At 39.3% G+C, this 27,423-nt stretch overlaps 2 protein-coding genes across 3 annotated transcripts; one reads left to right on the top strand and one right to left on the bottom strand.

The window, feature by feature from the left end:
• Positions 1–140: 140 nt before the first annotated feature.
• Positions 141–9,104, top strand: LOC136755528 (UDP-glucuronosyltransferase 3A1). Its single transcript, XM_066712194.1, has 7 exons — positions 141–397; positions 2,642–2,743; positions 3,433–3,553; positions 4,558–5,083; positions 6,570–6,801; positions 7,380–7,599; positions 8,461–9,104. Exons 1-7 carry the CDS (start codon positions 307–309, stop codon positions 8,726–8,728), a joined length of 1,560 nt encoding a protein of 519 aa, XP_066568291.1. The 5' UTR covers positions 141–306; the 3' UTR covers positions 8,729–9,104.
• A 2,501-nt stretch (positions 9,105–11,605) lies between these two features.
• lmbrd2b (LMBR1 domain containing 2b) lies at positions 11,606–27,330 on the bottom strand. 2 transcript variants are annotated; one of them, XM_066712189.1, is made up of 18 exons: positions 27,187–27,330; positions 25,044–25,270; positions 24,557–24,669; positions 23,328–23,426; positions 22,676–22,843; positions 21,929–22,139; positions 21,645–21,719; positions 21,158–21,271; positions 20,594–20,777; positions 19,571–19,752; positions 19,174–19,307; positions 18,540–18,645; positions 17,753–17,850; positions 17,555–17,658; positions 17,229–17,275; positions 17,016–17,130; positions 16,621–16,747; positions 11,606–16,324 (listed from the first exon to the last, which is right to left on the bottom strand). In XM_066712189.1, exons 2-18 carry the CDS (start codon positions 25,215–25,217, stop codon positions 16,261–16,263), a joined length of 2,115 nt encoding a protein of 704 aa, XP_066568286.1. In that variant the 5' UTR covers positions 25,218–25,270; positions 27,187–27,330; the 3' UTR covers positions 11,606–16,260. The 2 variants fall into 2 exon arrangements, with proteins under 2 accessions (XP_066568286.1, XP_066568287.1); XM_066712190.1 differs by lacking the exon at positions 27,187–27,330 and having other exon boundaries at positions 11,606–16,321; positions 25,044–27,169.
• Positions 27,331–27,423: the final 93 nt, after the last annotated feature.

Genomic DNA, 27,423 nt, shown 5'->3' with positions numbered 1-27,423 from the left:
CTCCTCCGGAATATTTCACATTTCCAAGTACACCCTGACGCCAACAAGTTGAGATATCTTGGTTCTGCCTTCCTGTGTTTCATTTTCTAGGGCTTTAATGGGGAGGGAGGGGAGTGGGGTTCAAATAGTCATCTCACCCACCCCTCTTTCAGTGTGTTTTCCTGTCTGCTGCTCTGCTGCTCATTCTCAATTATTCCCACACGCTTGCCATTTCCTTTGCCCTGCCAATGCTGGAGACCCCCACATGCTGAAACTCACACACACACACACACACACAGTTCTCTGGCATGCTTCACAAGCTCTGAGATGGCTGGAGTTCCAACGTTTCTCCTGCTTTTTTTGCTGGAGTTCCCTATTTTGACGGAGTCTGCCAAGATTCTCACTGTCTGCTTGATCGGTAAGTTGCTAAAAGGTTAACAGGTTAGAAGATATCACATTTCAAATTAGACATAGTGTTTAAATCACTGTGGTCAAAATATATATTGAAACAATAACTAGAGGTAAATACAGTCTCTTATGTATAATGCAAGAATAACTATATAACTGAAGTAAACACAGTAGTGAAAATAAAATAAGAAACTAATAAAAGTAAGAAGCATGATATCTGAATGTTTAGTCTCATTTGTCCAAGCTTTTGTAAGAGTTGTTATAGGCTACTACAGAAAGGAAGGAGTCAAAAAGCTGAATAAATATTTCAACAGAGAGTGCAGGATCACAGGAAAATATTCTGTCAGCACATTCATCAACAAAAGTGTTCTCCCAGGGCAAATGCGTATTCATTCAGAAGATTTCAATTTTACACTGAAACATACAGGAACAATTTGCAATCAGGCTAAACATCTGCTTCTAACTGGAGCAATGTCATGTCATTAAAAAGGAAGAAAACAAACAAATACCACGAGTACAATGTTAAATCTATGATGAAGATGGTACAGATACTGTAGATTGAAATGTAGATTGCGTGTCAAAATGGGAAAAACATTCATATTTGCCGCCTTTCCTTTCTAGACTTTTGTTGTAATAATCAAGCTGTTGTTAAGATCATTCCCAAAAAGATGGAAATTGATGGATTTAGTGAAGTGCAGAGAATTATTGTATTCGAGAAGTCTAAAGACATGCTGCAACCTTTAATACAAAAAAATATTTAAACTTGATTGAGCAATTTTCTGTAATATGTGTGTAATATTTAGCTAGAAAAAAAATGCAATACCAATAATAATATTATGTATTCTGTCAAAAATAATTACATACATTTGTGAAGCATTGTAATAAGCACTCCTTCAGGAGAGGTTTCCGACCACTCTTACTAGCACAGCCTCCATAGCTCCTCCAGGTTGCAGGGATTACACTACAGGGAAATGCTTTCTTCAGTTCTCACCATCAGATTGAGGTCTGAGATTGTTACAGCTAATCCAGAATATCGATTTAATGTGCCCTTAAACATGGATTTGGTCATAACAGGATCCTTATATTTAACAATAACAAATATTTAAATTAAAAATAAATATACTCTTGGTCTCCCAGTGTTGACACTTCTGAGATTCATCAGTATAATAATTTGACCAAGCTATGTTTTTTTGTTTTATTATTTTGTATGCATTGTAATTCCAAACATCTGCAGCATTGTATTTCAACACACAAATATCCAGTTCTTCTAGGATACCAAAGCCACAGGGATGCTTCTTCCCTTGAGAGTCCTGACTTTTCTTTGTTTAATTACAGTTTATGTATGCAGTTTTTGTCCCTGTTGTTTGTGTCTTTGTATTTCACTCCAGTCTCCCTTGTACCTAATCCAAATCTACCACAAAGTACTGTTTTCCATTTGTGATTGGTGGGTGGGTCGAAAGTTTTGATTTTGCCCAGGCCTAAGTTAGTTTCAGAAGGTGAAAACATTTGTCTGCAGCTGTTTAAAAGAATACTAGCATATGGTGTCCTGTTATTTAATTTCCTCTTTCATTAATTTCATACAAAATGTCATCTGTATGTTTCCCAGTGATTCTTTTATACTGATGATAACCAGACATTTTCAGGAACAGAGTAGTTCCTTTGGTGAATTCGTCTGAATGAGAGAAATGATCTTACAGTACATTACATTACACCACTTCAAGAAAACTAAAATACACAGAAATAATGTCCTTGATCATATATTTTAAACCTGTGAAATTAGTTTGTTTTAAAATGTCAAATATATTGTACATATTAAAATAGGTGGCAGTTTGTAGATGGGTCTGTAGATATTGGAAAACAGGAAGAAAATGTTATATTACATATTGCATTAGAAATACATTTTAAGTGAAGAAATTGATTTGTTGAAAAGTTTTGTGTGTATCAGGAAATATCCTGAAGACACTAATTGACACTAATTGATTGATGAATGGCTGGGCTGAATGGCCTCTCATTTGTCATTTGTTTGTCTTTTTATGTTTTAAGACAAACAATGTTTGTTTGGAGCATATCAGATACGTACTATGTTTGCTTTATTTGTATGTATCACGTGAAAACCTCCTAGTGCTGACACTGTGTTAGTGTGGTCACTAGGACTCAGAGATAACCAGTGGCATCTCTGGGTCTCTGAGAAACAGGTGAATGGGGGACCATTACTGGGGCCCAATTTCTCAGCTTGTTTTGGTGGGACCTACAGGGGGAAGTCATTACCTGCTGCTGGATGAGATCTCACACACGTTTCATGAGAGGGGCCATGAGGTCCACATGCTACTGCAAACTGGGAATCCCATTATTCAAGGTAAGCATCCTGATCTGAGGTGAAACAGTGACATAAGCAGTGCTGCAGCTTTCCCATTGACTATCTTCATCTCCTTGCCACACCAGACTGGAACAACATGTGTATTTAATTATAGCAATGTGATAGCCCTTGGCAGGGGCCCAGTTCTTTATGTTGTTCTGTAGTAATCTTGACATGCATATAGCCATGCTTGCTACAAGCCTGCAGGCAAAGGGTCTGTTATAACACAACTCTATTAATCATAAAGTTCAGTGAAAAATAATTAGAAAGGTAAAAGCACATGTTTATGATATTGTAACAGCATGAAGTTGACAGTAAAATTATAGAGAAGAGCAATTACTGCCCACTATTTGCTACAAGGCTATTTAGCACTGAATTCTGAATTGGCTCAGATACCAAATTTCATTCACATTTGAACTAACAAGTTTTGGAAAAAGCTGGGAGCTCTGGGTCTGTACTGTAAACTCAGGGTGATCTGATGTTGTTTTTAGGACAAATAAGTGAAAATAACACTTTGGCACAAGGTCCAGTATCAAGTCTCTAGAATGTGCCTCTGTTTCGTAGGAGAGAACAAACAGCTTGTAAACAGCGATGCCTAGAGCAAAACCAGAAACAAAGTTTCATATTAAGTTCTATTTTTTTAAGTTTGTCTGTTATTTTATGTTTGTTTTTCTCAAATTAAAATATAGGGCTGGATTATGTGGGACGCCCCAACAGCTATCAGATCACATCATGGTCAGCTAGTGAAAGTTACATTAAAGAATTAAATGACTGGTTCCTTGAACAGCAGAAAGAGTATCTCCAGGGAAGGTTTGACTTGTATTTTGTTCATGTCCTTGTGCTTAAGCTTCTGTGCAGTTTTGTATTAATTGTTGTTACATTTAAGAAACACCTACACACCCTATGTATGCTAATATTAATTCAGTAAGAGTTTTGGTTCAGTGTATTGAAATATGTAAGGTTAAAGTAATATTTAACCCTTTAAATATTACAGATTTGACTACAAGATGAGAGTATTTTAAGAGTATTCCTATTGCATACATATGAATGTACTTACTGTATCAAGAAGAGACTTTTGATGCATCAGTTACAGTTATACACCTACATTTTTAACCTGAGCTAACAAGAGCGTACAATGCAAATTCTACAGTGTTAAAATTACAGCATTAAAATATAGTTTAAAAACAGTGTTGTTTCAACACTCATTGGGTTAAATTGACACTTTGAGAGTTAAACCATCTTGAGAGTCAGTGTTAATACTGGGTGTCAAAATTAAGAGTGTTGAGTTTACACTGTACTAGTGTAAAACCAAAGAACTTACCATTCCCACAATGCATTGTGGTGGTTTCCTGAATAATTGTTGTTTTATTGATTTATTTTGATTGTTTGTAATTATTGTTAAGGAATTATTGTTTGAGGGTAAAATGTGTCTTTACCCGCCAGTATATGTATATTTGTGTTTTTCTACCCTAACTGAGAACTCATGTCAGTCAACACCTACCATAATCTTTCTTGTCTATTTCTTTGCTTGTGGTGGTGCTTGTAAGCATTACCTGTATAATATGCATGAGCAGTTTGCTTGTCTGACTGGGTCTGGGTATTTATTTACTGAGTTAATTATAAGAAGCAAACTCTGTTTAGAGTGGACACATAGACATGTTCCCAGTGTTGAATTTAACACTGTGAGAGTTGATTTAACACTTGCAATTTTGTGTAGAAGGCAATACAATAGTAAAGACAGGGTAGTCTAATTTTATTTATTATTCTGAATTAAGTAATAATGCTTTTAAATATGTATTTATTTATTTTCTCAGAGACACTTTCAGCAATTATGTGAAGCTTATGGGCCACTTTGCCTATCAGTGCGATAACATCTTAGGAGATTCTAATTTAATGGACTTCTTGAAGAGGGAGGCCTTTGAGATGGCACTGCTAGATGCTTTCAACCCCTGTTCCTTCCTGCTGGCTGAGTGGCTCAGCGTGCCATACATTGCCTTTTTCCCTGGAAACCTAAACGGCCCTCAGAGTGGCCTCCCCAGTCCCCTGTCCTATGTTCCTGTCTTCCGCTCCCAGCTCTCTGATCAGATGGGATTCTGGGGCCGGGTGAAGAACGTCCTGCTGTCCCTGGGTACCCCAGTGGCAGAGAGACTCATCCAGGCCCAGTTCCAGATGGTCATTGAGCACCACTTCCAACCCCAGCCCTCCCTCACAGAGCTCTACAGGAAGTCAGAGCTCTGGGCCTTCAACACCGACTTTTCACTGGACATTGCCCAGCCCCTGTTGCCCAACACTGTGTGTGTGGGAGGGCTGCTGTCAAAGCCACCACAGCCAGTTACGCAGGTACACTGTCATTTGAAGCTTGACAGCCTTTTCCTATATGTTTTCTTGTTTTCTTGTTTTTCTTTTTCATTTTTTTTAACAAAGCCCATTTTTCTTTCTGTTTCCTTCTTCCTGCTTTCTTTCCTCCTATTTGGCCATCTGTTCATCCCTGAGAATGTTTTCTGTACCCCTGCTGTTTCTCACCTCCTCACCAGTCTCCTCAAGCAATATTTATCTGAAACAGTATTAAGTGGTGATCTTTTCAGCAATGCTACATATGCCATTGTTTACTTATAGCGGAGAATTCAGAGCAAGGCCATTTCTGGTGCATTTATGTTAGTCTCAGAGGAATGTCAAAGAACTGTGGAAACAGTGAAGCAAGTTGGAAGACTTTGTGGCATATAAATGCAAGTCTGTGAAATGTTACAAAAAGGCTTAGGAATATGTATATAGTTTAAAGAAAAACATGCAAAGTCAGTCTCCCTAATAAGTTTCTTTTAGTTTTCTATTTCATTAAAGACTGTGTTTGAATATGGATGTATATGGAAACTACCAATAAGGGATTTAAATTGTGCCATAAAAATGCAAGTCTCATAGCTTCTGGTTATGAAAACAATTTTAATATTACACAGCAGCCACTCAAAACTTTCTGTATCCAATATCAGCACATTAGGTAGTCAATGATGATTGATTCATTACTTGTCAGTATAAAAAAACAAATAGGGAGCCTAGTTTGTGTCTGGGGACGGGATTATGTAAAAACATAGTGGAGTTTTTTCCCCCTAGTGACACAGTTTCTCTGATAACCCAGTGAAATGTAACCCTTAGGAGCCCAGCATGATTTACTGCATATGTCACATACAGAGGCCTGATAAAGTGCAATAATATATTAATGTTCAGCCTGTTAACTGTTTATGAAATATATGTCACTGTAAGTACTCAAGGGTTTAGAACATTAAAACGAAAAGTAAATTGTACAAATATTGTGTTACCAGATATTGTGGTAATAAAATATGAGCTAAATAGAAATAGTGTCTCCTCTCCGGCACTATGTTTTTAGTACAGGGAGATTTACATTCCCCTGTGGTGTAACCTGTGACCTACAAGTGCTTTGGCTCCTTATTATTGTTCAAAACCCTACGCTGGTTACACAGCAGTTATCATTCATTAAGTAATTAGGAAAGGTCTGAAATGAATGCCGTGCTAACAATGCATGGGAAAAGACAGCTTGAAATGGAAAAGATCAATAAAATCTTCTTTTGGTCTCACTGAGCATTGTTTTTTTAACCTGAATTCAGAGTCCTTTTCACATCACCCTCAATTGGCAAAAGGTCAAAGGACCGGCTAATGCTGCCCTTTTATCTGGAACCCCATAGCCTGCTCTTCAACATAACCCACTTGAAATGATATAAAGGACATGGTTTGAGATTTGTTAGGTTCCTGTTTAGGTTTCTGTGGTCTGTGGAGTAATGTACCTTCTTTCTTTTGCTCACCCTGTTAAGCGTAGGAGTTAGAAGATTTCATCTCTGGCTTTGGGGAGGCAGGGTTCATTGTAGTGACTCTAGGCTCCATGCTGACATCAGTCCCCCAGGAGGATATCTTGCAAGAGATGAATGAGGGCTTTGCTGGTATCCCACAGGCGGTGATATGGAGGTTCGTCCCCTCTCACTGGCCTCAGCACATCCAGCCTGCTGCCAACATCAAGCTGGTGGAGTGGTTGCCTCAGAATGACCTGCTGGGTAAGACCAATGTCACTTTAAATTCCCTCAAGTCGACCAAAGACAATATTGTGACTGGGTGAAGGAAAGTGCTATACTCCCTCACTATCACATTGGTATTTCACAAGGGATGGTGTGCAACATCATGGGTACTATGCATGTTGTTGTGTAGGCTGTGTTGTCTTCTGGGTAATGCTCAGTATCTCCTGTGGCCTCTCAGGCATCTACAGATTCAGATTGCTAACAGTGCTAACAGCTGCATCAGATCCTGCACTGTTTATTTTAGTTTTCTGTGCAAAGTGGGAATGGTTAAAAAAAGTGAGTTTCAGAGAATACACCTGCTTTGTCTCAACTGTCTTGAAGTAGCTCAAATAAAAATAAATCAATGTGATAAAAAACAATACAAATAAATAAATAAAAACAGTAGGAGATGCTGCCATTTTTTGTGTCAACAATATATGAGAAAACAAATGCTCAGAGGAAAACCTGCATCTTTTCAAAAGGCTTTCTCTTTTATAGTTGGGTGAAAGTGTGGAGGGATCTTCTTCTAGAAGTACTGTATTTGTCTGAACATGTGTCCCTGACCTCTGTGTCCATAGGGCACCCCAAAGCTCGACTCCTAGTGACACATGGAGGGCTGAACAGTCTTTTCGAGGCAGTGTACCATGCCGTGCCCGTTCTGGGCATCCCTTTGTTTGGGGACCAGTTTGACAACATGGTGAAGGCCGAGGCAAAGGGGCTGGGCCTGGCACTGAGCCCTACTGACCTGCGCAGGGATGTTTTTACCAGCATCATAAAGAGACTCATTGGAGACAAGAGGTACATACAAACGAATACACCCATAGGGATCCATACACCCATGAGATTTGCATTTTAAAAAATCAACTAGGGGTAGTGACATGGTGAGGGGCTGTGAAAAGAGAAAGTTTCACATCAGTATTGTTGTAGAGGTGCATCCTGCTGAGGGTTGATTAAATAATTAAAAATAAAAATAGAAACAGAAGAAAATGAACAGCAGAGAAATGTAAACAAGCACCAAGAGACTGGCCTTGAAACTCGTGAAAACACAAAGGACACTCCTATTGAACAGGCTGCCTTACCTTCCAGAGTGGAAAAACATCCAGTACTCTTAGACTGAACTGATAGTCACTTTCCTGGGACAGAGGTGAGCAAATAAGCGAAGATTACAGTTAGCAGCATCTTTAATAACTCCTCATGGTCACAGCATGTTTATGAGGTTCATTGTAATTAATGAGCTGACCTTTGCCAACCATCCCTGGCCACTGCGCAGAGACCCAATCACAGGGAATGGGTCGGCTTTCAGTTTTTCACAGCAGTGACATGGGCCTAATTGGTCCCATTATTATATTCAATCACTCTGCAATCAAGAGTCAAATGAGAAAGACCAGACTCATTCTGAGTGCATTATTCAAGTGGCATTAGCAGTGTGTGGCATACAAGATGTCATAATATAATAAGCTATTCACTGTTGCCATCATTCGTAGCATGAACCACATCAAGACTGGATCGCAGACATACCCCAGCTGAATGCAAATCATATGGAATTACTTTGCCCTCAATGCTGTAGGCAAAGGGTGGGAGTACAAGAATACAACCTTTTTCCAATTAGGCCTTCCAGACTTGACCTGAGTCCTGCGTCCCTTTTTGACCTTTTTTGAGTTCGGCCCTGGCTCTGAGCAGGATCCACCAGTCTCATCCCTTGCCGCCCGGACAGCGGCTGGTTCGCTGGGTGGAGCACATTCTGCAGTCTGGGGGAGGGCGCCACCTGCATACCCGCTGTCTCCTGCAGCCCTGGTACCAGCGCTGGCTCCTGGATGTCTGGCTGTTCCTGGGCATCTGTCTGCTGCTGCTGCTGGGCCTGGCTGTCACAACAGTGCGAGCTGTGGCGAGGGTCACACGGTTCAAAGGCAAATTCAAAACAAACTGAGCTCAGTGTTCTCAGGAAACACCCTTTTTCCTTTTTTTTTTTTTTAAATAAACAAATATAAAGTCTCTGTGTCCTACTGGAGGGCACAGGAAAGATAAAGCTGTGAATTTTGGAAGTGAGTGGAGGATCACACGGTAGCCTCGGAAGGTAAAAGGGAGAGCTCCACTTCGTCTCTCTGTGCTGAGGGTCTATGATGTGGCTATAGTCACTGAACAACAGCAATTGTAATGTAGCACGGCTTCTGTATCTAGTAGCAGTATAGGCTCTTTACTCAAATTATGGTGCACCTTCAGGTTCAACACATGGTCTTGTGCAACATCCTATAACTAAAAGGAGAAAATGAATCCCTGATCACGCTGAACAGAAGTCAAAGCTATAATAAAACAGACACCACCAAAAAACATATCCCAAACTTTGCAATGTTAACATTAGCCCTACACACATACTATTACATTATTACTGAATTTAGAGAGATGGGGTTTTGTATCAGGGGGATTAGCTGTTTGGTAACTGGCGTAGTGCAACAGATGAGAACGAAAAATTCCACTCCACAATGTGAAAAAGATTGCAATAGTGACGAGGAATAAGAAAGCAATCGTGATGACAGGATATTTTAAGATTTGCATATTGTTTTAATGTGCATATTATTTAAATTTGTTTCAGTATGAACAGTTTAATTACAACTTTCATCTTACTTTTTTTTCTTTGAGTAAAATAAATAAAGACTACTCTGTTGTATGAAAGTGTTTCCTGTCAACATGATTAGAAAATGTGTATTTTTATGGGTTTTATATCCAAGACTGAAATCTTACCCAAGCTGCACTGGGCCCAGAATCAACTGAACTTTCTGCATCCCATAGAAGCCATGCTCTAACAACTCCCCAGTGCAATATGAAGGGGAAAAACAAAAAGAAAATTATGCAATAAATGCTTACTTTATGTACACAATGAGGAGGTCCTAAAATCATATAAAACAAACTTCCTGGATTGGAAAGAAATCTCCATTGCTAGTCAGTGGAGGTCGGCTGTGTATGTCAACATCTTACACCCGAGTCCAAGTGCTTTTATTCTTTTAAATTATTGTATTTTAAAATAATATGATGACTTTATTGAAACTAGTTGTTTTTAAATGCACTTCATGATTTGTTATTGTTTTGATTGTTTGGTAGTTTTGTTTGATTTGTCTGATGCATTGGCCCATTCCCCCTTTTAAAAAATCACTAGATGGTTTTGATTTGTTTGGTTCCTTACATGGTTTTTACGTTCTTTAATTTTTCTTTTTAAATGCCTCAGACAGTTTTGTTTTGAATGTTTTTATTTAAGTATATAAATGTATGCAATATGTATTTGGTTCTTTTTGGCTTTGTTTATTGTTCTGATTATGATTTATTCCAGATTTTTAATGTTTTAGACAATTTTAGAACTTAATTGTAAAAAGTAATAATCATAAGAATTAAAATTTGGAATGTTTTTATTTTGTTATGTAAAATACTCAACCCAATAAACAGTATTTAATTCCCCACCTCTTGCCCCTGAGGGCCCCAGTCTAACAAGGGATAAAAGACTTACAGATATGTGAATAATTACAGTGAAGTGCAGATAATGAAAACAGAAAAACCTGTAATTAAGGAAAAACTGATTTAACTGAGCTATTGGCCTGTATATTAATTTGTTATTTAAAATGTCTTCAGGAGTTCCAATGGCAGCTCTGGTTGTCTCCCCCTATTTCAAAGAGGCAAGATGTCATTATTTGTTGGCGGGTATTTATTATACCTACTAGAGAGCCTTACACAGTCCAAACACTACCACGTCTAAAATCAGCAACACTAAACACACTTGCTGTAACCTATAAACATCTGCCACCAGACTGAAATGGTTTAAGGTCTGAATTAAGGCATGAATGCTCAGAGCTCAGGATCACAAAGGCTGGTCTGCACGTCCTCCTCGTAACCTCAGGAACCCGCTCAAAGCAGGTTACTTCAACAGGAGAGAAAGAAACCGCCGGCATTTCCTGAACAAGTAGGTCTGTTGACCCAACGCTGTTTGTAACCCCCCAAAGCAACTGGCTGTCCCACAGAGCAGGATACAGCAGAGGAATTTCCCCAGTGGCATCCTGTTTCTCAGAGGGAAAGCCCTTATTGCTTTTGGCACTCCATTCTCCATTCAATGAATTGTCCCCCAAACTCTCACAGCTTCCTTATTGTGAGAGGAGCACAGGCTGGAGGGAACGGGCCTGGGCAGCTGATGAATGAGGCCCCCGTCATGCCTCAGTAGCAGAGTCTCCTCCACAGGCCAGGCTGATTGAAGATGGGCCCTCAATGTTGACGTGTATAATTACTACTGAAGCAGCCGGAAAAGCCCGCCACTGAGCAGGGCTGGGGGTGGGGTTCATTAGGTGTCAGCCACCTGCATCTCCTTTCATACCCAGTGGTCCGTGCGGTCCCCAGAGGAAAAGGCTAGTCTCCTTGTCACACAACTCTGTACAGCTTGGGTAGACACAGGTACCGTGCTACGTCTGCACAAGACTTGCTTGTGTAGTTTAAATGTCCATCTCTTGTGACCCTAGTTTGTGAAATTTCCCACGTCATTAATGACAGAGTGGCCCTGTTTGGGAATTGAGCCATTCACTTGTTCTTTTGTTCATGTTCATACTTTGTGAACAAGTGTACACATAGGCAGATTGTGTGGTGTAACATTAGAAGTCAAGGCTGTCCACATTTACTGAGTTTGGCTCTGTTGTTTTATTCCAAAACAAACCATTTTGTGATGAACCCACACAATGTCCTTGTCTTGAAACTTTAAAGAACACAGAGGATGCTGATGCTGACAGATCGCTGCAGCACAATCCATGACCTCATGACAAAACAGAGACAGCAATTTAAATTGAAGTCACTTTATTTAGTACACATCACCAAATTTCTTCATATTTCAGATATACAGAGAATCAAAACCAGAATTTTAATAAATTATAGTATTCCACAAACAGACCACAAGTGGCTCCTTAAATAAAATAGCACAGACAAGCACTACAGTAAAACAAGAAAAAGAAAAAAAAAACATGGTGACTTATAGAATACAGCGCTCTAAGATCCTTCATAAAAGCAATTTATATACAGAATCTATGGGTCATGAACATCTGAGATATTATATTTACTGAAGTTAACAAATACCCCATCACTAGTTTTGAGTGTGACATTTTGTGATTTTTGTCAACTGTGTGGTTACATGTAGTCTAGGGCGGTCACAAGCCATAGCTTTTCCCCAGTTGTTGCCATCAATTAATGCAACATGACCAGGCCTTAAAAATGCAGCAAACTGCAACAAGCCTTCAATATCAACTTTACGGACTGTATACATTTGTGTCAAAATAAAATAAAAAAAGGTTTCAAATCCAGTGTAACTGACCCCTGTGAGCCTCGGATCCAACCTTTAAAACAAAAGGTTTTCAGTTCTCATCACTTCAGATAAAGGTACCAGAGGCATTCAGCTATACCTATAGCATGTAGTGATAGATGCATGTTAAGACATTTTGTTAATTCAAACTCAAGATAACATTTTGAGACTACAGAACCACTTAAAAAATAAATTTAAAAACGTAATAGCATGTCTATTCTACCATTCTCTCTCAATCACTGATGCTGAAGATAAAACTCATGGTATTAAAAAAAACACACACACACATACACACAAAGTGAGGGCTATTTACAGTTGTGTGTTGTACAAAAAGACATTTGACAAAATTTTTACTCACCTTGACAATTATGAAAATTGTGCATAAACATTTTCATATCTGTCAGATTTTTTCTGTTGTTGTGTTTTCCCATAATACATTTACATATATAAATATATGAAGCATAAGCCAGGTTGGACTGGGATATGCCTGGAAATGTGATTCAGGTCCGTTTGAGAGAATCCAGTTGTTCCTACAATGAAGTGCAAAAGTCTAGGACTATCCATCAAGTATTCGGGACTACATCCTAAAAGCCCACCTCATCAAGTTCAGCCAGTGTTCAGAAACCATACAGAAAGTGAGGTATGGTTCCCTGACAAACAAGACATTGAACTCAAAACACTCAGACTAAACATCTGTCCACTGTCCCAGCAGAGTCCGAGAATGTCACACAGCACTTGCTTTTCCCACAACGGTTCTAAAATCACTATAGAAAAGTTCTTGTCTCTACGATAAACAAACACAGACACAAAACAATCAGCTAAGCAGACAGACACTATATTATTGTCAAGATCACTGCACTGACTGGGTAACCTCTATCAGCTGTAGATATCAGTATGGAGGATTCCCTTAATCCTTCCCATGATCCCCTGGTTTAGCTCAGTATGTATAGCTAGCTTTGCATCATTAATTTAACACGACTCTTTGTAAAGTGCTATTGGTCATGGTGTTCATCATGAAAAGGTGTTTCTATGACAAAATAAAAGTGCAGACTGGGGTTCATATGTTGGTGATAAAAACGAGGTGCCCTCGGTCTTATATGCCACTACATTCCTGGAAGAGTGCATGGTTATGTGTATGACATCTGTAGAAGTCCACATTACTCCTGGGCTCATTTGCAATTATAAATGCACTACCAATAATGTCATGTCTTTTGTTAAGTCTTAAAACACAAACAAAAATAAAAACATTGATTTGAACATATATTTTGTGTGCTCGTTTAAGCAAAGGAAAACCATAAAACCAGAGATTTGCTTTCTAGCAAGGAGAAGGGGTGGTAATGTAATTAGTTAAACTTTAAACTGCCTTTTTCCTGTTATTGTTGTTGTTGTAATATCCACAATATAACTCCTTTGTACTGATTGTTTTACTATAAATGAGTCTCCCTCCTGTTCTTGTTTTTTTTCCTCTCACTGGAAGATACATTTTCTTTCATGTTTATTTTGTTGAAAGCTTAGAAATGGTGACACGCTGGGCAGACCACAATTACACTGAACAGCATGTACTGCAACCCTTTTATATTTGTTGCAGTTAAATCACTTTGTTTTAAATTTTCATTTACATTATATTTACTGCTTTGGGCTACTTTATTGTGGGACTAGGCAAATTGCTATAGCTGTCAATTTGAAACTTGACAGGAACTGTTTTTACTGCTTTTTTTGTTTGTTTGTTTTTACAACTTTTAAGGAACCTTATTTTCTTCCTTAATGTTTTTTATATTTTAGAGTTACACATTTAAAGTGAAAACAAGGGGGGTCAAATATTCTTTAGCAGTATTTTACACATTTCCAATAACAATTCACAAAAAAGTCTATTAGTCCATAAAGTGAAGCACATTTTTCACACTCTGAATATTTAACAAAACCGTAATTTTGTTTAAATTTTTTCTTGAATGGTGGCCTCTGAGAAAGCAATTTAAGTAAGATAAAGGCAAATTCAACACCTTAAATATGTAGTAATGTTCTGCATCACTGTAATTCCAATAACACTTACAAGAGCTGCCAGTTGAAATTAGTTTAGGAGATTTAAAGTAATATTACCTACTAAACAAATTCCTTTAACAGTTGTATTATTTTATAATTGTGTGAACATGAAAAGACATGAAAAGGTCACTTCTTGAATTATGAGAAAAATATAAACAATCACTCAAACAAAAATAGCTCTTTGGCACTTTGCAGTGACATTTTATGTTTGACTTAAAAACACAGAAAACATAACTGATCTACCTTTAAAATATAAAGTCAAGCCCCAGAATAAACCAATGAAAAAATGCACAATGTACTTTGTGTGTAGCATACAGGTCAATTGTATGTAATAAAATAAAATTTAAAGTAACTGTTTTTTATAATTTCAAAAGGAAATCTTGCTCGCTCTCTCTACCTCAGCAGACATTTCCTGGGGTCCCTGCATGAATCCACAGCTTGCTTTTAATTGTGATAAGGTGCTACTACCCTTTCATTTCAGAGACTGGCAAAGCACAGGTTTTCTACAGCACAGGTTTTTGCTCACGTGTATAAAAATGCTCAAAGCGTCCACCTCCATTCTTTCAGCTAAAAACTTCTCAAAAGAGTAGAATTCTTCTGGCTTCAATGAACCTAACAAAAACATGCTTTAAACACCAGCAAGTGCTACCCAAGGCCATTCATACACACCAAAAGTGCCAAATATGGCAAACTCTGTAATACATGAAAATAAAATGTGATTTCCTATATATACAAATCTTTTTTTTTTTTTTTTTTTTTTTTTAACTGCAGTAGCGATTAATTATATAATAACCTACACGCACTGCAGGAACATATCAAAGATGGTAGTATGTACATGTCAGTAATAAATATATTAGTTTTCCTGCCTTGACAACAAAAAGTGACTTATTATTTACAGCTATTATTTCCTTCATAATGTTCAGTTATTAGTAAATTGGATTGTTTTGGATAATGAATTCTGTCTTGTTGCTTTTCAAACTGTTCCAGCAATGGGCAATACAATCCACAAGGATTGCTCTTACTGAATCATGCCACATTCACTCCACATGTAATGCATTTATATTATTCATGCTCTATTATATATGGAATACAAACATTTAAGCATGGCTTTTCAGAGACATTGATTGTGAAATGTGGGCTGGAGACAATTCCCAGTCATATCTTAGTAACGTACAGTGTAAGAAATCGTAGCACTTTGTGTTAGGACACTTAGTCTTAAAACCTTAACTCTAAACAGATGGAAAAAAATACCCAAAGCTTCATATTCTCTAATCGAGTGGTTGACTGACATGTCAGAATGGCAGCAGAATCTATAGCAGTTTGTTCACTGTTACTGATGTTCTCACTTGAGTTTCTGCTACCTGAACTACACTGTAAGAGAAAATATGTGATGTAGGCCTGTATTACATATAGATTTGTTGCTATTGGATATTATTTTTTACTGCAGGTGATAGGGACACAATTGAAAATAAAATGAGTAGAAATAATAGTTCCAAACAATTAAAGTATGTTCATTAGGATACATCACACTCTATATAGTGAGATATGGATCCTTGTTGGATAGTACACAGAATATGTGTAACTACAGATCAAATATAAGGGACCCCTATTTTCACAAGGTTCCCCAAATATTACATTTCTAAGCTTTTACTTTGACAAGATTACAGAAATTGCCAGACTAATTTGTTCCTTTAATCTTCATACAAATCCTAGAAATGATTCTTGCTTAATGGAATTGGTGTGGAAGAAACCTCATGGCCTCCAATGCCCAACTAATCAACAAACACCATCAACACAAGGAAACTTTTCTGCACAGCTGAGGAAGATAATGCCATGATATGTAACGTAAAAAAAGTAAAACAACGTCACACACACAAACATTCACACAAAAACTGACAGTAAACGTGAGAGGTAATGTGCTACATTCACATCAATGCAAACCGTGTTGTCAGTTTTATCCCTGGCTCTGGCACTTGGATGAGGCCCTGCAGGAGAGGAGGATGAAGAGGTCCAGAGATGAAGACTCATGCAGGAGGGTAGAATGTGTGCAGTCCCAGCTCAGCATCCCTCCCTCTCTCACTGGTTCTCTCTCCTTTGTCTCACACATCATCAAAGATTCGGCTCCGAGACATTGACAAATACCTTCCACCGGGAGGGTGCCTGCTACAAAGACACAGTGGCTTAATAAGACCTGGGAGCCCTTCTTAAAGGTCTAAATCAAGACAACCCCCCAGAACCAAAAAAGGGATGCTGACCAGAGGTCAAACAAGGGAGGCCCTAAAGGACTCTAAATGAGCAAACAGTAGCACTTGGCCAGGTATGCTTTGCCCTTTGGGGGACTCCTGGTCATAGTCACCCAATGATTTAGCCCAATATTTAATATTTAGGCCTCTTTACAACTGATTTTTTTAGTTTAGGCTAAAGAGAAGAAAAAGGACATCCAAGACGGTTCATTTTACCTCCCAGATTCGGCATCCAGAGGGTCATCCTTGAAGGTGTCTGCGTTGAAATCCATGGGCTCAGCGTCCTGCAGCAGCTCAATGCGGTCCCTCTCGGGCTTGCCGTTAGTCCTAGTGTACTTTGCCTCTAAAACAAGCAGGAGAGACACAGAACTGAGGAATGATAGACTGCAGCTATAGATGGCCAGCCCTTAAAATGAAGCTGTACAGGATGGCTGAAGTGCATAGTAACTGGCTCAGGTGAAGGGTGGAAAGGAAATCAATATCCATGCACTAATGCTCAAAGAAACCAGTTTTCAAAGACCACGATGATCATTTGAGCGAACGACTGCCTCTCAGTACAAGGGAGAACTTGGAAGGGTGAAGTACGGGCGAAGGCTGAACACAACACTCACGCCTATTGGAACCAGCACTGGCCGAGTCTGAGTAGTTGGTCTCTTTCAGCTCTGAATGAACGTTCCTGTTGCGGGTGTAGTCCTCTCTGTGGTTACCATAGCGCTCCTTCCACTCCTGCAACGTAACAAAACCATAAACAAGAAGATTTTAGACAAATAAATAAATGAGGCAGCTTCGAGTAACCGATTGGAAAACAAAATCTAGAGACTCACACGTCTTCTGTTCTCTCCATCTTCTGTTCTCTGGCGTTTTCTTTTTTCTGCAATAAAACAAGGATTTTTATCATCCTCAAAGAACACTGCGCAGCCAGCCAGAGATCAGCGCTTCATTCACGATCCTAAACCTGACTCCAAAGGGCTTTCAATATTAGTTAACTGCAGTTTTGTAAGTATTTTTGTTTGGATATATAATTTCTGTTCAAATGTCTACATAATACATGCATCCATATGCTTGTATTCAATCAGGAACAAAATCATTAATGTTGGCTAATTGTGCAGATGGTTCATTACTTCCTTATGCTTTGAATTTCACGGATTACCTCTCCTGATGAGCTCCTTGCCCTCATCTATCAGGTCTGAAGTCATGTCATTTTCCCCCATGAACTGCTGGAACCCCAGCAAGTTCAAGCAACGAGTTCCCAGGCTGAGTGTGACACAAACAAAGAAACAAAAGTTGAAAATATAATTGTGAGCTAAACCACAACTGACATTGAGAAACTACAGATGTAAGCCCTCACCTGAAGTAAGTGGCAATACAGAGAATGACTATGAGCATAGGATAGTAAATGTAGAAGCCATCTGCGATGAAGGACAGCACACGCATGGAGCCCATGATCTGCAAACAAACACGGTCAGCAGAAAGTCAAAGGTGGCAGGGTTAGGATCATTCAAACACACAAATCACTGTACAATAAATTCGGTGTATTACTAGCATTAGGTGACACAACACCTTTGAGAAGATCTAAATATTCTAACATTTATTTTTAAGTCATCAAGATTAACAGTCTCTACTCTGTCTTTTATTGTACGATGCAACACAATAGTCTTGCAATTCCCCCGTTTGGTTTTTACCCTCTCAAATTGGAATTGGCAGTTGCTAATCAGCTTGAAGTCCAATCAATCATAGTGTTTGGCTATTTGTAAAAGAACAGAATATTTTTAAACGGGACAGCTCTCTTGTATTTAACTGCATGTCTCTTCAGTTGGTCTGGGGACACCTGCTGGTCAAACGTAAGAGAGTACACCAAACGCCTACCCCTGCTGTAAACTGTGATGGAAATTACCTGCAGGCGCTGCCATTGACTAACCATTCAACCTATTCACTTTACGGTGTCAGTGAAAACCAAACAAAACCAGCTGCCAAACGGTTTGAGTAAACCTCATCCCGTTGACCCGTATCTGGCATATTTGTTTCGCACACACAAATAAAACATCTAGACAATTACTAACCAGTTTTGTTTATCTGTATATGACCCCTTACTTGCCTTCACAGCTGTATTTATTTGTGTCTGTAACTCCACTTACCGAGGTGTATGCCGTCTGCTCTTTCTCCTGGTGAGAAATGGCAGAGTCCATATGGATAAGTCCCAGGAAATTCAGGCACAGTGGAGGCGTCAGGCGGCAGAATAACCTGTGGATATTGTACACTAGTAAGTCTGCTACTGCACTGAACAGGGTCATGTTCATTTAATAACCTATATTTATTTTCCCAGTGTAAATCATGGTTCCAAAATAAACACTTTAAATCCTGGATGGCTACCTCCAAGTGTCAGGTACCTCTGTAAATTTTCCATGTTTTTGGTTCCTTTAATTACTATGAGTATTTAACAGACCATGCAAGTTCACTAGTGAGGTTTTTGAGGGCCCAGATCCTATTTTTGGATGGCGTTCCCAAAATCCAGTGCAAATATATATTAGTATATTAGTATATTAGTAATTTTCACCCACTTTTTAAATTTAAATATAGTTAATTGTAAACTGATTATTTTCAAGTTCAGCCTAAGATTGGTTGAATGAGAGTGCTCTCTCAAGAGCAGGGCCCCACACAATGCATGGGAGAACTCAAACAACTTATGCAATGGGACTCATCAAAAAGCCGTCCCTAGCTGTGCCTGCATCTCGATCACAGAGATTAAAACACGATCATATTACTACATACATGCCGCTGAACTGCAGGCTGTAGGCATCGGTCTGGTGGTGTGACGCCAGGTAGTAGTAATTGAAGACTCGGATGCGGAAGACAGTGGAGTACACACAGGTGCACAGGAAGAAGATGGTGAGGAAACAAGCCATCTGGAATTAAATTAAAAAAGAAAATTAATTTCTTAAATACAGAACCTACTATTTGCATATCCATATATATCTTGAACACTAGATGTTCAGTAACTAATTTTCACACAGTTCTGAATTCAAGAAGAAAGCAAACAAACTGTAAAAGTACTAAAAGTAATACAAAATGTAATACAACACCAAGCAGGAAAAATGTAACCGTGTAAATCCACCCCCACAGTGAGGCGAGTGCTGGCTCCATGCCCTGGCCCTGCCTGCTGACTCACCTCGATGTACAGGTAGTTGTAGGTTCTCTCTGCCAGCTGGATGAACACGGCGAAGAGCGAGAGGACAGGGTGGGTGCTGAAGAAGGTGCACTCTGACCACACCACGACCACCGAGAACAGTGTGAGCAGCACGGCCAGCAGGCGGTAAAACCACTGCTTCAGCAGGCACTCCCAGTACCACTCTGAGCAGGACACAGAGAGAGAGAGAGGGAGAGAGAGATAAGACCACTTGTGAACCACAGTAAGACACTGTGAGCGTTACAATCCAGTCTTAATTATTCATTAAGTGTTTTTTTTTTTAGACCTAATCACTGTATACCTGCATATTAGCAACACTGCTTAGTAATTGGTTCATTTCCCCCCCAACAACCTTTGTGTGACAAAGAAAAGCTTACTGTGCCTACTCCCAATACTCTGGCAGTCTCTCAAGGCCCGGGCTGTTGTCTATTGTATTTTAATAATCCAAAAAGAATAGGGCTTATCCGCCTGAATGAACGATCATGGCTCCATTTGAACAATTAAAATAATATTGAGAGTGCCAATGTAAGTGTTTCTAACCTGGCTTTCTGAAAGTACAATACCTACTGCAAAGGTATTAAGCAAAAATTTGAAATGGGAGCGAATGGTTTCAGACTTCAGCACGTCTACACAGCTGATAGCCATGCATGACGTATTGAAGCGCGTTCGAACAGGTACAGATCAATGTCACAAGACTCCAGAAAGTGCTGTCCCTCAGATCCTGAGCAAAGGTCTTTAAACTGAAAAAGTGGTTACAAAACTCCCAGGAGTTTTGACAGAAGAGGACCCCATCCTAAACAATTACTACTTTCAGAAAACAACTGAGCATTAATATTCCTAATCTAGGACATACAAATCTTAAAACAAGGGTAAAACAGTGAGTGCATCAGAGCTGGACCTTTCCCTGTCTACCACAAGATCCTATGATCCTATGAAGCAAACTATGAAAGACAGAGGCAACATGTAGAGCCAATTTACGCTTTGAGTACATTTATTCCCACTCACCGACTGTCGGAGTGTACAGGTATCGGCTGACCAAGCCCTCGGGCTCCTGTGGGACGAAGCTCTTGATAAACTGGTGTGTGGCACTGGTTTCATTTTTGGCCACGTCCTCAAGATGGAAGGCTTGTTCCAGCAGGATCTGCCACTGGACCTGGGTACGGTTGTGCCTCTGCACAGCATAGATCACCTACAAGAGGAACAGTTCAATAATACACCAATAAATAAAGTCACTGTACTGAAATCCACTGGCAATTATTAATACAGTGCTAATTTTTCTTTCTGTTAAAGTTTTACTACTGCATACTTATTATTTCATTGCTAATCAAGTAATCATACAATTAAGACAACAATTCTCACTCCAGGATTGCATATCAATTCTATTACCAACACATCCTGAGAGGGACAGATATGGGGAAGTATTTCAGGTAAGGTTTTATTTACAATCCTTAAAATGCATATGATTCATGTCTCCTTTGTTAGTAACATGTTTTTGTTTAGACCAATGCAAAATAAACTAAAAAAAATAATAATAAAAAAGTTTCCTAAGTATAGTATCACAAAACATACCTGCTTGTGCAGCTTCACCAAGCTTTTTTCACTTGGATATGCGTTTTGTTTGTCATCAAAATCTTCATAATCGTCCATGTTCCTCCCCATTTTCTCCTGGTACTCGGTGGGGCACTGAAATAAGAATTGAGAACAACTGAGAACAGACGATACTCTCTGACAGAAAAAAAGAACAAACCACGCCCCTCAATAAAATCCATTAAACAATATAACACGATATAATTGTGAACATCTTATTTATGAAAGCACAAAAACAACAACTAACTTCAAAGCATCTACATAAGAAATAATCTGCAGCGTAGTAGCAACACTTGTTCACAACATGAAATGGTAAAGGTTAGAATTATATACATCATCTACCAGTTAACTCAAAATCAACTCAAAATGAATGAATGGGTCACACATTCTCAGTGTCAAAGCACAGTTTACATTCCATCATTGCCATCACTGAACAGTCAGACATTTTTAGGTTTATGATTGTCCTTACCTTTTTAAGTATAGTGTCAATGTACTTCCTCAGAGGGTGGTTGTACTTGATTGATTCGCTTACTTTTCGAACCTCCTAGTTAGACAGTTAGAACACATCGACATGTTAGAAAAAATGTATATCATGTCAAGAAGACAAGGACTGAGGTATTTCTGTAAAGATTATTGTATTTTTAAATAAAGGTAAACTATCTGAGATATGGAAGAAATTCCTGGAGGAAGTGGATCAGGAGAAACAATAAAATAAATCCCATTTTGTCTGGATACTGCGATCAGTCAGTTTACCTCCATCACATCCTCGAGATTCTCCTCTGCGTCTGCTTTCTCGGTCATCAGCTTGGCAGCTTTAAAGTAGGTCTTCATGAGGAGGTGCCCCCGCCGGGATGCGTTCCAGTAGGATCGGGGGATCTCCACCAGCCCATAGCCCAGCAGCAGCACCAGCAGGAAAAGACCCCAGGTATTGGCTGCAGTAATGCCAATGGTCTGCAGCTGGTACCTGCATCCACAACAATCTCAGCTGCTTTCCATATTGCATGTACAACCAACATTATGAAGATTCAATACCTTCAGAAATAACAGGCCTACAATTATAAAGAGTTTAAAACTGCCTTCTATCATGCAAATGTCCAGAAAATGACTGAACTCTATTAAATAATTTGGGGATCTTGACAATTAAAGAATGGGTGTTTATATTATAGTGAATATTGTTAAGAGATAAAAGAGGGTTTTAAATAAACAAAACAAAACAGAAGAAAGTCTGCTCCTTTTCCAAAACCATGCTCTTGGTGTATAGTAGGTTGTCACAGATACACTGCAGGGAGAAGTGAAAGCTTGGGTTTTTCCACTCCCGTGAAAAATCTCCCTATTAGAACAATGCCTCCCTGCATTTAAAAAGGCGTCAGCTGGTTAAACATTTTCTGACTCATGCAAGCAGACAATCGTCCCGATTTATAAAAGCAGCTCGTGATCAGAGACAGGTAAATCCAAACAGCAGAGGGTGGCAGGCATACACTTCCGATGACAAGGGCTCACCAATTCAGATGCCAATTCGGATGCACTGCCACGTAAATGAGGAGGGACCCGAAAATCAGGAGATAGGTGCCGTAGTAAATGGCGTTCTCGATCAGTGCCGTTTTGATTTTGCCAGTGATGGAGAAGCCGCCGGATCTGGCATAGGACTGCATGAACGGGAGCAGGAGCCTGCAAACAGATGGAGGGCACAGAGGAGAGGAGACACGTTGAGGGAGACCATCCTGACTTTGGGCTGCCTCACAGCAAGGAAGAAAGACAAAGCAGCTCAGGTTCAGACTGGCTCTACACTCTCTTTATCTAGAACGCCTTACAAGAGAGCATTGTTCCTTTGGTATATCAGATATCACTGAGGACATATATAAACACAGAAGCTTGTGCTAATATGTTATGTTGTGAAGAAACGTCAACAGTAGGATGTTCTTTTCACAACTTCAGGTGTCAGTTCAAAAAGATTTACTAACAGATGCTCACATAACAGATCCCATCTAGATCAAACATCTGAGCTAGACACAAGCATTGCATCCTTCTAGGAATACATACATTACCTTAAAACAGTATCCTGAATGTGGCTAGGCATTATAATTTCTCTCAAAACAAACTGGAACGACCCAAAAAAACATGACGGACTAAGGGGACTATTTTATGTCCTTACCAGGTCAGGCACTGGGATGTCCAGTAGACCACACGCCAGAAAATTGGCATTATTCCATCTGGTATGTAGCTCCATGGTTTGTAGCACTCTTTCTCTAGGCTTTAGAGATAGAAAAGAAAGGGGCCAAGATGTTTTAAACAACTATCATGTACAGGAAATGCAACAACAACCATGGAGGGAGATCAGGACGTTCTAAGCTCAGACATCAGTTTTGTTTTGTTCTCCCCCTCTGAATCCATTAAAATATGGGATCAAAACAAATGGCTGTGTGAATGTGCTGCTGATTAAAAGTCATGACAGTAGAGGTGCTGGCTCAAAACAAAACAAATAGTTTGGGTTTATTTTGGAATAGTAATTAAACACAAATCAACACAACACGACACAGAAGTCTAAAGAGAGGAATTATTAATTTGATGTAGTATTGACCAAAACATTTTTTAAACTGTAATCCAGCTATACCACCTTCAAAGTCTTGACTCTCTCTCTACTCATTAATTTCCCTTAAAGCAAAAAACAATGTATACAACTTCAATATTACAGAATATCAATGACACAAATGTGCAAAAGTGCAGCATCTACTGTCAACTTGATTAATGTCTTAACTGTTATTTCATAACAGAAGCATAACAAAAACATTTAAACAAATTAAACAATGGTTTTATAGCTTACAGGCTTAAAATCCTACACTTCTATAACACAGTCAACAGCTTGGATAGAGTATTAATCTTTGAACATGTGGGCTTTTCCTATTCTGAAATAAATCAATCAATCCAAGCGTGTCCTGAGCAGTTCTGACTATAACCTTGCAATCACAGAGAAGAGCTTGGTAAACAAAAAACGTATTGACATTTAAATAAACAAATAAAGCAAAGGCACAGCAAATTGAGAAATCAGATCTTTCAATTTCCATCTCTAATGAAAATGTGCTGACTTCTGTCTTTGGCTAAAATTCAACAAACATCAGTCATAAGCCATGGTCTTCAGAGGGCTTTTGTTGTTGTTGTTTTCAAAATGAAAAAAGAAGCCTTACAGATATAGTAAACGGTCTTTAATACTTAAAAGTCCTGTCATAGTTAGGGGTTCTCTATACTTGAAATGGATCAATCTCAATGCATACACAAATATAGACTTCTCTATATAAGAAAAAGTTATACTTCTTTTGCACATGCTTCTCTAACAAATCATGAATCACACACCACTTGAAGTCTTTTTCCAACAAAACAACACACCTTTCTTTGGTTGTGACCGTGCCGTTTCTCGATGTCAGATTGGCAAATGCCGTAGTCATTGGGGGGGTTGTAGATTGCTTCTCATTTTCAATCTTGCACTGTTTGTATATAGTCTGAAAACAGTGAAAACCAACAAAGCTTTCATTAAAACAAGATGGGATCTTCTGTACCATTTAGTCATTGTACATGCAGAGGAGATCCTGTCTTGAGTGCAATACTGAATCAATATGCAGACTTGATGCTGTGAGGGTCAATGCCAGCTGCTACTATTAAAGCAATTTCTTGTCTGGGAGAGCAGTCATATTGATAAAACATTGATGATATTAATCGCCGTGGAAAAAACGTTTTCAATCTAGGCAACAAAAAATGTGAAGAGATACGCATGAATGCATGTCAACTGGAAGCACTTGCACGCCAACACAATGCTTGCTTTAGTATTAGTGACACAGCATTGAAAGCACAACCAGTGAGGAGAAAGTAGTCCTACCGTGCTGACGTCCAGCGGGAGGATAAAGACGATGAGGAAACAGAGGTACCAGGCCAGCAATGTGCCAAACAGGACCATCTTCTGCTGCTTCTTGAAGTCGCCATATCGGTGAAGCAGGAAAAGCGCCAAGAAAAACACCACCACAATCTCGATGGCCAGTGCCGCCCCACTCATGGTTTAATAGCCAGTCCGCAAGTCCAAGTTATAGGCAGTGGATCATAATTTATCTGGGGAAGGAAAGGCTTGTTAATTGTTTTGCTTCAGGAACTCCTGTGAAGGATGCCGAGTCACAGGGGGGAGGGGGTTCGGATAGGCTGTGGCTGCACTTCTGGAATCATTGCACTAGTAAGAAAGAGATGTACAATTATAATGTTCTCATGTAAAATGCATTGCACTGCATTGTCTGCACTGCAGTTTGTGCAAAGGGAATCCTGCGAGATGCATCATAGTCTGGCATTCCAGAAGTATCTCTTCCTTGAATTATTAAAGGAGGGGGAATAACAGCAGAGTAGAAAAAATGGAAAGAAGAAAAATATACCATATCACCTTAGATGAGTATTTACTCATGCATGTTGGTTTCATCAATTATTCATAAAGAATAAAGTTGGTGCAGGTTTCACAGAGGAAAAGGCATTTTCAGAATTTCTGAAAAGGAAGGAGCATGTAGAAGCATTACTATGAACATGGTGATCTTTGCTTTTCTGAAGGCCTCCATTATTTTCCTTTATTCCAGCAAAGCAAAACGGTATACAGTTTTCCCATCAATAATGCTGTCCATTGCTGCCCTGATGCGCAATGTCATACAAAGAATATCCAGCAACAACAAAAGGGAATTTGTTAACTAGTGAAACAGGGCAAGAATATCCATGTACAAATGTATACAGGGTATTTCCTCTGTCAAACAAAATGGGTTTTAAGTGACAGATAAATAATAGAGCCCAACACTTGACTTATACTGCAGCCCACAAGACACACACACACCTGTCTGACACAACAAAAATATATATATTTTAAAAGTATAAGCTATATCTCTGGATGGAGGAATGCAACTCAACTTCTAACTTCCTAGCTGATCTGTTAACGTTTATATTGCACAGAATCATTGCAAGCAGGGGTTTCCACCACCTCAATCAAAAACGGGTATGAAAAACGCCTGGATATATTAAGATCGTATGAAACGAAAGTGTATTTAAAAATAAATAAATAACTTACGTAATAGCAGAAACTGCAATTTGGGCAGAGTACGTGGCTTGTTTAGCTCGGGTTTCTTTGATCATGTATAATAGCGCACACTATCACACCTCAGTATCACTGCCCTTGACATTGCCAACCTGTGAGATCACCGGGCTTGACTAACATCTACCCACCAAATCGGCATTGAGCATTTCATTCATCCCCCAACGTTTCAAATCCTGTGATTACTGGAGGATACACATGTACGTAGTTTGAACAGCTCTATAGACTTTCCAGTGCGTCTTCAAATTGATTGTCCCATCCAAATGGGGTCCAGGCAAATACTGACAGCATCATTCAATCCCACAGACCTATATAAGACTCTTGTTTTATGTTGTTTCGAGGATCAATCGCGGATCCGTTGTGTCATATTAAAGTATATCAAAGAACAGAGCTGTTCTTTAGAGATCATTAATATTATTACTCCAAAACCGACGGGGTAACATGCTTACATAGGTAAATTGATGATCAATAGGGGAGACATTATTAGCAACCCAGCTCTGAAAGACATCATAATCTCAACAACAAGCACAGTACTGATAAGCATATTATACATACTAGTATGGGTTTATCCAATATTCCCATTACAATTGATGTTGACCCACTGCCACAAGTCGTCTATCTATAACAACGTGGCTAATTTCGGCGTCCAGATCGGGTCCTTCTTGTCAGTATTATAAGGCTAAAGACGTGCGATATTTCGGTTGGGACCAGCCCAAGGCTTCTCGCCATAATCCCGACAGAAACTCTCATCTGATCGCCGTCTATCAGCGCTCTGTCATTACGTTGCCGGGTCCGCAGTGTGTGGATGCTGTCTGGGCTACAGTGTTACAGCAGTCTGCATTTCCATCGCACAGAAACAGTCAATATTTGAATACTTTACAACGAATGACAGCAGATGTTTCCCTACCTCCCCTGAGCTGTATGTCGGCAGGTGTATCTTCCACCACCAGCTCAGTCCCCCCTTGTAATTTAGGCAGATCTAAATTGTATGTGCGTCCCATGGAACAATCCGCGTCATCGCCGATTGCTTCCTGCCTGCGAGAGCACGTACCGCAGGGGCCTGTGGGAAATGTAGTCATCGTGGACAATAACAACCAAATGAAAATATACATCCATTTCCTACACAAAACTACGACTCCCAGAT

The sequence above is a fragment of the Amia ocellicauda genome, chromosome 8 (assembly GCF_036373705.1).
Source record: "Amia ocellicauda isolate fAmiCal2 chromosome 8, fAmiCal2.hap1, whole genome shotgun sequence".
NCBI classification, from domain to species: Eukaryota; Metazoa; Chordata; class Actinopteri; order Amiiformes; family Amiidae; genus Amia; species Amia ocellicauda.
Note: the sequence above shows the minus strand (reverse complement) of the source record. Positions and strands in the feature narration are given on the sequence as shown.